Source organism: Myotis lucifugus, unplaced genomic scaffold (assembly GCF_000147115.1).
Source record: "Myotis lucifugus unplaced genomic scaffold, Myoluc2.0 scaffold_211, whole genome shotgun sequence".
NCBI classification, from domain to species: Eukaryota; Metazoa; Chordata; class Mammalia; order Chiroptera; family Vespertilionidae; genus Myotis; species Myotis lucifugus.
This window is the reverse complement of record NW_005871259.1, coordinates 665,331-677,765: the sequence shown is the minus strand read 5'-3', so window position 1 is coordinate 677,765 and position 12,435 is coordinate 665,331. Positions and strand designations below refer to the sequence as shown.

The 12,435-nt window shown below is 34.5% G+C and overlaps 1 protein-coding gene across 2 annotated transcripts in view; it reads right to left on the bottom strand.

Moving 5' to 3' along the window:
• The window catches only part of KIFAP3 (kinesin associated protein 3), a 112,884-nt gene that overhangs the window by 59,026 nt on the left and 41,423 nt on the right, over nt 1-12,435 (bottom strand). For both annotated transcript variants that reach the window (XM_006097756.3, XM_023761590.1), the window contains one exon: nt 3,178-3,278. In XM_006097756.3, the coding sequence (XP_006097818.1) occupies nt 3,178-3,278 (101 nt within the window). The remainder of the gene's footprint in view (nt 1-3,177; nt 3,279-12,435) is intronic.

The following is a 12,435-nucleotide window of genomic DNA, read 5'->3' as shown; positions in this document are numbered from 1 at the left end:
ACATTATAGGACACACTGTATATATAATCAACTACGCTGAATGTTAATTTTCAAAAGTGAACTCTAATTATAGGTTTAACCTATAAAACGCATATAAAAAGAGCAGTATTTAAATTGGACTATGAATGGATCCAAAATAATGAGAAAAAGATCGGCTATTTTACTAATAATACCTTACTTAGTGTTTTACAGCTTAGACAAGCTCCTTAATATATCTCTAATTTAATGAAAGAATATGACATACTACATACTCTAATCACTGATATGAATGAGTACTGAATCTTTGCTTTCCCATTTTCAAAGTGATTTTAGCCTTCTCTTTGAAAAATTTATTTGCAATACTTGACCATCTTTTTTTTTTTTTACCATCTTCACTAAATAAAAAATATGTATAATCGCAAAGTGAATAGAGTATTGTATTAACTCTAAAATATTCTGAACCTCAGATATAATTTTATTCAAATAAATAATAAATTTGTTGTCACAAAGAAGCTTAAAGCTTTACTGGTGTTTTAAACATTAATTCAAAAAGCCAATAACTATGAAAGGACGGTCTTTTTGATTCCTGGAGGAATTAAATTGAATTCCAGATATGCTTCCGATGATTCTTTTATTTTATAATGAACCTGGAACTGGGTGGCATATCAAGCCATGTCAACTTTTCCCTAAATATGTCAAAATTGAGTCCTGTAAAAGTACAAGTTATAGGCTGGATAGGACTTTAGGAACAAATATATTCTAGAGTATCATTTGGTTTCTCATAATGTGACCTCATACTAAAAAGCTTCAGGATGTTTATGACATAATCTGATAATATAACCTCACCTAATCCTATTAGGATTGAAGTTTTAAAAAGATAAAATGTTAAATACTAAGTGAGTTTGAGAAGATTCTGTTAATAAAATATACATCATAAATGTTCTGAAAACCTTATTGCAAAAATGTTTGATGTTAGGAAATTACCTGGCAAGAAAACATGCATCAATATTGTTCTAAAAGGTCTGAGAGAATTTTCTACACATAAAGTTGTCAACAAATAGATAATAAAATGTCTCAAAGGTAAACAAAATAGGCTTTTATTTATGATTCTTTATTTAAAATAAAGTTTTATATTTTATGTCTGAGATTATACATTCTAAGAGAGGAGGGTAACTCCAAATTCAAGATTCAACAAAATAACTTTTCCATCCCCTTTTAGTTTAGATTTCTCTCCTTTATTTAATTTTATTTTTTTTTAAACTATAATCTGGATACAAAGTCAATCTAGGCAAGAATATTATTCTTTTTTGGCTGCTTTCCAATTCATATCCTGTAGTCAATGAAGTTCTGACACTAAATGGGATTGAAAAAGGAACACCCTTTGAAACTGCAAAGCAGAGACCCTGGGAACATGTGGAGTGAAACTGTAGTAAATCACCTGTAATCTCCCTCTGACATGGCTACTCTTTTATTGAAAACTTGTTTGACAAAAAGCTTGATTACACTTCGCATTGGCTACAGTCTGACATGCGTTATCTTTGTAAGAAGTCTTGCCTTGTTAGATAAAATATGCTATATATTCTTTAAAGGAAGTCTATTTCTTATAAACACACATAACTAGCTTATCTCCTGACATAAAAGGCTAAGAAGTTATCCTTGAGAGTTTATCAGTTTTTAATTGTATGTAGATAAAGTGTTAAAATTCTGGAATATAAAATTCAATTTTAGAACTTTCTTACTGATTTGGGATGAACAGAAGGACGTTCAATTAATGAACAAAGAAATTATGGTCTATTTTTATTATTTATTACTTTTCTAATAATACAAAGTTAATAACTTACATTATGCTAACGAGAAAGTGCCTTTTAGGAGTCTTAAGAGCAATTACTTTTAATAAGTATAAACTATTATTCATATTCTAAAGTGCTTTTAAAAGTGTTATTTTATTGTGTACAATAAAAAAATTACATTCCTGTAATTTTCCTTTATCTATTTTAGAAAATCATTTTATAGAAAATAATGTAATATTAAAATCAGCCCAACCAGTGTTTTAAAACAGATAATCAAATTACTGGAGCTCAGTTTAATAAAGATTAATGGAACACTAGTTATTCTATGAATGTAAATTCCCTAAGAGTAAAATCATATGTATAGAATTTCTACCCTTACAGTTCATACAAACAAAAAAAAATCACTAAACTCTTTCAAGTAGACTTTAACATATGAAATGAAATGTTAACTGAGAACAATGCTATAAAAATAATTTTTATGAAGCACTTTCCCATCAGCGAATGCAAAGCACTTAAAACCATCAACCATAATAGAATTAAGGGCAATTGACAAAGTTGGGAAATGTTTGTAATATGACAGAGTTCAAATAGCTATCTATGTATCTATATCTTATTTATTAATCATGAAAATATTAACACGACAATGAAAAAACTGGCAAGAGACATGAAGGAATAATTTATAACATAATATGGATACAAAACACAAAAAATGTTCAATCTCATCATAGAAATGTAAATAAAAAGACACTTCATTTTTAGAGAAATGATAATACCCAGTGTTACTAAAAGTGAAATGTTAGCTGGAAATATAAATTTATGTCTTTTTAGAAGGTAATTTAGCCACAATACGTCAAATACAAAAGTGTTCATGCTTTTTGACCTAGTAATTCTACTTTTAGGAATTTAAACTAAAGAAAAATCAGAGATATGAATAAACATTTGTATACTATAATATTTATCCCACATTTTTTCAGTTGCTTACATACCTTTACTTCTGTTTTTATGTGATAAAATAGAAAAAAACTAAACATACAATTTAACAATATTTAAATTATGGCACATTTATGCAACAATGTTATACAACTATTAGAAATTTTTGAAGAACATTCAATAACATGGGAGAATACTTATGGTCTGTGCAGTAAATAAAACAATGTGTAACTATATAGAGCATATAATCCTAATATATTATTTTTTAACAATGTAAAGGAAATGTACCAAAATATTAAATGATTATCTCTGCATTTGGGATAACAGTTATTTTCATTTTATACTGTTCTGTACTTATACCAAATTTATATTATAATGGATTAAAAATTTATCTTTAGGAAAAGGGCATCTGGGAAATAAGAGAAAAATGAAAAAAAATTTTTTGACTGTAGTTTTTAAGAACACTGAAACGACCTACCTGTGGTATACAGTCAGTATATGCGAACATTGATTTAAAGCGGTCATCCATGCTTATGTGGTAAAGTACACACATTGCTATCTGTTTGTAGTTTTCATTGCCTGGGAATAAATCATAGAAATGGTGATTGATAATTATATGATTAAATTTTTTGGTATAACTCACTCCAATTAATGCATTAAAAATTTTAAACTACTGACTCAAAGCTCTTCTAGAAAATATTTCAAGCTCCCTATTTCAATTCCCAAGTCTGGAGCAAACTATCTGTGAAATATTATAAACTTCCAAGAGATAATATATATTTTGAAAGATATATTTTTGGATAAAACATGAGGCCCAAACCTAAAAATTAATAATTTTCAGTAGCCCACTATAAAGTTGACCTCCTCATCCTTATTTTTTAAATCAAAATATGTTAACACTTTCCTATAAGGATCTGCTGTCCCAGAAGCACAGCCTTAGGAGAGTCACCCCATATTACAAGGCTCCGTTCCGATAAGAACTCTTCATTATTCTCTCATTCTCAACAGGTTATAAACTCCTTAACAAAAATAAACTTGAGAAAAGGAAATCATTACAGTACAGATTATTGTCATCAATGTATGTTCCTCTACCACCACCACAAACAATGAGAATCTCTTCCTTCTTTCATATTTTCTTGGGTGTAATACAGGGGTCCTCAAACTACGGCCCGCGGGCTACATGCAAATACAAATATTGTATTTGTTCCCGTTTTGTTTTTTTACTTCAAAATAAGATATGTGCAGTGTGCATAGGAATTTGTTCATAGTTTTTTTTTAAACTATAGTCCGGCCCTCCAATGGTCTGAGGGACAGTGAACTGGCCCCCTGTTTAAAAAGTTTGAGGACTCCTGGTGTAATAGAACTTAACTTCTCTCCTAGAGTGGGGAATGGCCTTGGAGGGGATGGCCTATTAGGAAGATGAAAGGACACAGAGAGAGAAGCCTGAAAATACTGAAGACAAACCTCCCAACTAGCTATATTACTTCATATATCTTCGAGTAGCACATGCCAGGCAAATAAAACCTACAGGAGTTTCCCCCTTGTTTGGGCTGAGCACAATCGAACAAAAGAAACTGGAATATGACTAGCATTACACCAGAGATATTTTTTCCTTGAGGAAAGTGTGAAAGGAGGTGATGACAGATCTAAGGGACTACAATACTGTACTCGGAAGTCTATATAACCCAAGTTGCTGATATGTCTTCTAGATTTTGTCTGGGTAAAGGTTCCCTAGAAGTTAATCAATCGATTTGCAAATATCTATAAATCTGATTTTCATCTCTTTTTATATTTATTTAAGAAATGAGCCGAAACCGGTTTGGCTCGGTGGATAGAGCGTCGGCCTGCGGACTGAAAGGTCCCAGGTTCGATTCCGGTCAAGGGCATGTACCTGAGTTGCGGGCACATCCCCAGTAGGAGATGTGCAGGAGGCAGCTGGTCGATGTTTCTCTCTCATCGATGTTTCTAGCTCTCTATCTCTCTCCCTTCCTCTCTGTAGAAAATCAATAAAATATATTTAAAAAAAAAAAAAAGAAATGAAAAAAGACTCAACTGACACTTGCCCTTTTATTCAGAAAAAAATGTAAATAATTCATAAATGGTATTGTTACCCAGATGTTACCTTGATGATTCTAATTCAATCTTGTTACATGCCACATATTTCCTTTATCCTCTAAAGAATTGCAATATATGCCCTGACAAGTTTGGCTCAGTGGCTAGAGCGTCGGCCCGTGGACTAAAGAGTCCCAGGTTCGATTCCGGTCAAGGGCATGTACCTTGGTTGCGGGCACATCCCCAGTAGGGGGTGTGCATGAGGCAGCTCATGGATGTTTCTAACTCTCTATCCCTCTCCCTTCCTCTCTGTAAAAAATCAATAAAATATATTAAAAAAAAAAAGAATTGCAATATATGAGTGAAGATTACAGCATGTAAACCACAGGTACCTAATTCATTGATTCAATAATTATATAAATGATTAACTTGATAAAAAACAGCCTATAACCTTATGACATCTAGTAGATATCTGACAGCTGCAACAAAAGACAAAGTATTTTAGGAGAAAAGTGAATACCTGGAGAGAGAAGAGTGAATACCTGGAAATAACCTGAATTCATTTCTTCAAACACAGCTGCATACAGAAAATAGAGGCTTTCTGGCTGCCAACACTTATTATTACTTAAAGGCTAATTTTCAGATCATATAGCAATAAACAGCCATTAAGAGAGATTAAATGGTCCAAGTAAAATAAGAGCTTATCCTTTATTATAAGTTAATAATCTTTATTTATTGAAAGAAAGGATATCTTAGTTCCTAAAACATAAACCTAAAAACAAAACAAAACCAACAACCAAAAAATAACAAAAACAAAACACAAAACACCAACAAACAAACCACCACCCAACAATCTTGTATATCCTAAATGAATTCGAGGGGCTGAAGGGTATGATTTTCTCCTAAGAATTCATGACGGAGAACTATAAACTCCAGCTAACTAGCTATGATTCCTCCACATCCTACAAATGGCAGGCATTTCAAAAGGGCTCCTTTAAGACTTATAGACATCAATTATTCCCTAACAGCATCCCAAGTAAAAACAGGCTGCCAATAGTATGCTGGCAGAGCACCAAAGGCCCTGTGAGTTCTGAGCAGAGCAGTGAAAAGACTGAGTATTTTGAGAACTAGGCCTTAATGAGTAGAGGTGGATTAGGCAAATCTGTTCAAGTAATAAGGCCTGGCTGGAAAAAAAATGGCCTCGTCATTACACTTCTTTTGGTATTTATGGTAATAAACATGAATCATGATGAACTCACTGGCTATTAAATGCAGAGGTCGTAAGTACTTCGATAGGATTTCCACAGGAATTCACCGTTAATTAGCTGGATCATTATTTGAAAGTGTTCCTGAATTATCTTAGCAGTTGTGCAGCCATTCCTCCAAAATTGGTCATTCCCAGCTGAGGGCAGTTAATGCCTTAACAAACTGGTCATTAACTCCAGTAACTGACTTTGTGGGAATTACTGCTCTTATAAAATACAGTCAAGAGGTTTTGTCTTTCTTTCTTTCTTTTTAAAGAAACTGCAGCTGTAGTTCAGCTGGAACAGCTGAAGGAGGAAAAAATCAGCTCTCCGGGCTGCTCTCACGATCAATATTCTGCCAATTAAAGGGCAAACGCATGCTGATGGGTTTTGAATTTTAAAATGTCTTCAGTTTTTTCATCTCTGAAGTGATTAGTAAAAACACCATTTAGCCACTAATTTTGTAAGACACTTGGGATTTTCCATTCACAGTTCAGTCATGCAGAAATATGAGTTCTGAACACCAGAACTCGAGGCCAAATTTCCGCTTCTGCAGTAGACCCAGCCCAACACTTTGTAAAAACAGAGTGAGAACACAAGTTATGGGCAACATCATTAGCCAGATTCTTATTCCCTTCTACACTCCATGTCTTCATTCAAAGTAGAAAACTCCCTTTGAAGTCACAAAGCTCCATGAAAAGGTAAAAGAAGTGGGAATATAAGCACCCTTCTATTAGAATAGAGTAGCATCAAGGCCATATTTTACCCCTAGAAAGTCTATGTGAATACAACATAGTTCAAAAATCACATGTGTCTTTAAGTTTCCTATAGAGTCAGAGCCCTTAAAGCTTTATCAATATAGTGAAAATGCCACAGGCAAAACACCACTTAAAAGATAATTGCAACAATTATTGAACATATATATTGAATACAGTGAAATATACTTAAAAATATACTGAAGGTACATTAGAACAACTTTGGTACATGTTTCCACATAATTTTATTTTTAACCTATTAAAACTTGAAATTGGAGAGACCAATTTTTAAGAATGCAACTATATTGGATAGTCTCCTATTTTATAATATACTTGTTCACAATCAAATCTAGTAAAGATTTGAGATAAAAAGATAAAAATCATGAGTTGAGGTGGTGTGGGGAGTGACAATTTATAGGTTACAATGACCAGTATGAAAACAAGTGTAACAATAGTTTTGTGATACAATGATTCATGGATAAATGATTTTGTGTCCAATGATTTAATTTAAAAAGTATTAAGAAACTGAAATTGTAAATCTACCATTAAGCTCAATAGCTATTACATTAATAGGCATCCACTTAATAAGTGCTCTAAAATCCAACACTTTTGATGCATTTTCATTCCTGTTTAGTATGTAAAACTGTACATTTTGCCATGTAGCTTATTTTTAAAATATTTTCAGTTATTTTATTACCTTGTCTGTAATATTCTTTAATTACACCCAGAGCATACCACAACAACTTCTTTATAATATATCCTACAACATATGCATGCTTGTGGTACAAATGATAAGGACCAAAATAAAGCCCTTAACAATGCCTGCTTTCTACTTTACAGGTCCCCATCATTGACTTAATGTGCTTTGGTCAGCCTTTACCATCTAGAAATGGAGACACCCCAGGCAATATTCACACACTGAGTATTGGAACCAGCTGGTGATAGAAGAATCTTAAGAAAAAAGGCTTCTTGATTTAATTGGGAAAACAGGAGGAAGCATAAATTTTACTGCCATTAATAACTTCAAGCAATCTTGATATGACTCTACCTCACCCTGACGGCTAGACATGTGCTTTTTGTTAAAGCGTTTGCCACATCTAACCCCTATTGTTTGCTCACTTGATCAGGTAAGAAAATGTAGGTTTATTTATAGGATAATGAGGCCTATTAAAATTGAGAAACAGTGCAGTAGTCTATGAGGACCTGCGTTCCAAAACAGATGTGTGAAATTCCATAACAGTTTTGTAATAAACAGGCTAAATGAAGTTATTAAACAAAACCTACTTTAAGTTTCTTAAAGAAACCTTCATAAAGGCAACCTAGTTTTTTTAAAAAAAGAAAACACCTCCTATTTGGAAAACATTATTCTGACCATTTCCAAAGAGTTTTTAATAATCAAGTCAGAAAAGGCCATTTATAAAATATTGCTCTCTTCAAAAAATAAAGGTAAGCTTTATTTCTTCATTTTATGATGGTTCTGATAAATTAAAAATTAAGTCATATTGATATGTAATGAAAAAAGCGAATTTCACATTATGGAGAATTTCAAAGATGTTCAGAACTTAACTTTTCCAATTTTCTTTTAAGGACCTATGACAGAATGGTCAAAGAAAATAATCCTTAATTTTTAAGTTTAGAGTCCAGCTCTGGCCATCTCCAACAATAAGGGAAATCAGACTTGTCTTAATCGGAAGAAATAAAACATTTATCACTTAACTCTTGACCTGGTCTGACTCCTGACATGCCGATAAAACCTTTCTACAGCCGTGGAAATGTCCTGAAACCCAGATTATCTAAGGTGTATCAGGTGCCACTCCTCCTCTCAAAACCACTCTGGGTCCCATCCCAGAATACAGCAACATTTATGTGAATTTAGAAAACCTCAGAAACTCTCATTTATTTATTTATTTATTTTTTAAAAATATATTTTATTGATTTTTTACAGAGAGGAAGGGAGAGAGATAGAGAGTTAGAAACATCGATGAGAGAGAAACATCAATCAGCTGCCTCCTGCACATCTCCCACTGGGGATGTGCCCGAAACCCAGGTACATGCCCTTGACCGGAATCGAACCTGGGACCTTTCAGTCCACAGGCCGACGCTCTATCCACTGAGCCAAACCGGTTTCGGCATCTCTCATTTATTTTTCAGTGAGGAGAATACAGTCTAATATTACTCTGACTAAAATCTGGATCCTTTGTGAAATGATTTATGTGGAATTGTGAAGCAGGCATAACGGTGTGCTATTGAACCCGGGAATCCTCATTTTCTTGCCAATCACCAATAACATTGGTTGAAGCAAAAACCAGCCATGCAAATTAATATGGACATACCTCAAATGGAGAAGAGTCAAAATTTATACAGATAGGGATTTGAATCAAGATTTGAACTATGGCTCAAATGTTCATACCTGTATATTCAGTGCCATACATAAACACTGACCAGTGTGGCTCTGCTGAGGAAAGGGCAACTTTAACAAAGTTGTCTGAGATAGTTAACTTTGGTAGCTAACTTGCACACAGATTCATAAATTATATGCTAAAGTGCCTAATACAAGTTAAGCACTTGATGAATATTTATTGAGTATGAGTTTGACCTTTAGCTATTACAATTTCTATAAATACTGAAAAGCTTAGCAACATCTCTAGGTAACATTACTAATTCCTCAATTTTTAGAAACATTCTGATCTCTGCTCATAAATAAACTAAGCAAGTCTGGCAAGGCATGGTCATTTGTGATGCTGGCTTCAACATTACACAGACTTTTGAATACTTTAAAAGAACAGTATGCTAATCCAAGATCAAACCTACCATTTCATCTAAATAGTGCTTCTCAAACTATCTGTGGTGTAGGGCCAGTTTTTTATTTTTCCTCTAAATGTGTCAAAGACCAATACTTTTGTAAAGTATAATAAAAATGTAATTAAATAAAAGATATGCAAAATAGAAGTTCAAAATTTGTAGTATGATATTCAGAAGAGATACTTTTATTTAAGTTGCTATAGGTGTCTGAATGCTTATTCTCAATTTCTGGATTTACTCATTGCAGGCCAGTGATACTTTGAGTATCACTCTATTAGAAGATTCCTGCCCTGAATTTACACAATTCACTCAAGATATCTACGTCAAATAATAAAAGTGAAATTACAGCAATGTTTGAAACAAACCCCTAGAAATAGTCAAAACTATGAAGCAAGAAGACTTTTTCTGTGCTCCTGACACTTTTCATTCAGCAACCTTTAGCCTGTAAAGCCTTCCCTTCTTTTCTTCCTCCTTGTTGTAACTAACATTTACACAAGGCTTTCTATGAATTCTCTCATCTGCTTCACATAACAGTCCTATGACCTCGGTCTTATTTTATTCCCTTGTTTTCTGAACAAGACAGAAAGCTCAGTGAAGATTAATTTACTTTCCTAAGGCCACTTTGAGAAAGAGTGAAGGGAAGGAAGGAAGAAGACTCAGCTCTTTTGAAGTTCACTCCTTTCATGTGTTCCTTTCATACACTAATCCATCCACCCACCCATCAATATTTATTGAGAACCTACACTATGCCAGGCACAACTCTACATTTTCATGGAGCTTGTAGTTTTGGGGGCCTGGGGCATGGTGGTGATGGTGGGTGGATAGTGACACAAGAAATACGATAATTATATGAAAGATAGATTATGTGGTGATTAAGTGTTGTAGAGAAAAATAAAAAATGAGAGAGAATCAGGAGCCAGGGATTGAAATTTTAAATACAGCCACTTGAAAGCAAAGCCTGAAGGAGGTGAGAAAAACGATGCAAAAAACTAGGAAAGAACATTCTAGGCAGCAGGAACAGGAAGTGCGAAAGTTCTGAGGTAGGAGTGTCTACTAGGTTTAAGGAATAGCAAAGAGGCCAATGTGCCGTTAGCAGAAAGAACAAGAGAGAGAATGCTACAAGATGTAGTTTCAGAGGTAAGGAGATGGGAGAGAACCTATAACTCTTACTGGCCCTTATAAGGAGTTTGGTTCTTCCTCTGAGATGGGAAGTCATGGAAAGTTTTGTGCAGAGAAATGACATTATTTCATTTAAAGTTTAATAGGATCACTCTGTGTGCTATGTTAAAGAAAGACTAAGGCCAGGGAGGAAGCACAAAGACCCGTTAGGATGCTACTGCATTAAAACAGGAAAGAGATGATAGCGGCTGGGATCAGGGTGGTAAGCAGCTATATTTTGAAGGTAGAGCTGACTGATCTGACAGACGGGATGTAGGGACAGAGGAAAAGTGAGGATTCAAGGATAAAACTTCCCCCATTTTGGGCAGTTAACTTGAAAGAGGAAGTTTCCACTTATAAAGATGGAAAAGACTGTGAAAATAAGGGTTTAAGGAGGATTGGGGGTGGGAGGGTCAGTAGCATAATTTTGAATGTGTTGAATCTCATGTACTTATAAGGCATCCAAGTGGTAATGTTTGGAATAAGAAAACAGAGAAGGGGCTGAAATGATCTTTATTCAGTAAAGGCAGGATATTTAAGTGGAATGGATAACGTCACCAAAGGAGTAAGTACAGATAAAGAAAAAGCCTAAGGATGAAGCCTTGGGGGGTATTCTATGCTTAGAGATTGGGGAGATGAGGTGGAGGCAGAGGGAAGACTGAGAAGGAATGGTTACTTGGGAAGAATACCAGAGAGTCCTGTGTTCTGGAAAGTCAACGAAAAAGGTTAAAGGAGAAGAGAACTGTATCAAATGCTGTTCATAAGTTGAATGTGAATGTTGTGAACTGGGTTTAGTAATGTGGAAGTCACTGGAACTTGATCAGAGTAGTGTGATCGGCTGTGTGTGTGTGTTTGGGGGAGGGGAGGATAGGGGAAAATGGGTATACAGCCTGATTGCAAAAGATTAAAAAGAGCACTAGCTAGGTAGCTCAGTTGGTTTGTTAGAGCATGGTCCCGAAATGCCAAGGTTGCAGGTTTGATCCCTGGTCAGGGCACATACAAAGAAGCAACCAATGAGTGCATGAAGAAATGGAACAACAAATCGATATTTCTCTCTCTCTAAAATCCATAGATAATTTTTTTTTTCAAAAAGGACTTTTAAAAAAGATTAAAAAGAGTATAGAACACTGAGGGAGGGAACTGAGAGAGAAAGGGAACAGGAGACAGGGAGAGAGGAAGAGGAGAGCAGGCAGCAAACAGAAAAGGATATAAATGTACGTAAAAAGAGAAATGGAGACAGGAAATGAAGACAACTCTTTTGAGGCACCTTGCAATGATGGAAAGAAAGGAAATGTGATGATAGCTGGAAGGTAAAAGAGTATAGAGAGAGTCAAGAGGAATTTTTATTAAGATAGAGGAACAGCATATTTGTATGTGAATGGGAATCATCTACTAGAGTGGGGAAAAATTAATGAAACTAGAAGAGAGTGAATTTCTGGAGAAAGGAACTGGAGTAGGTGAGAGCGAATGGGGTGGAAGCAAAGTATAGACAGATACAGTTTGGCAGCAGAAACTCATGGACGTACTCTTCTGACTGCATCTACCCTCTCAGTGAAATGGGAAGCAAAAAAAGGTAATGAACTGAGAACAAGGATGAGGATGAGGTTGGATTTGTGAGGAGAAAGTAGAGAAATGAAATTCTCATGTAAAAGAGTGGGGGAATGACCAGACAAAGAAAATGTAATATGACTGTTGGGCAGCATTAAAAGTCTAGTATTGTTAATT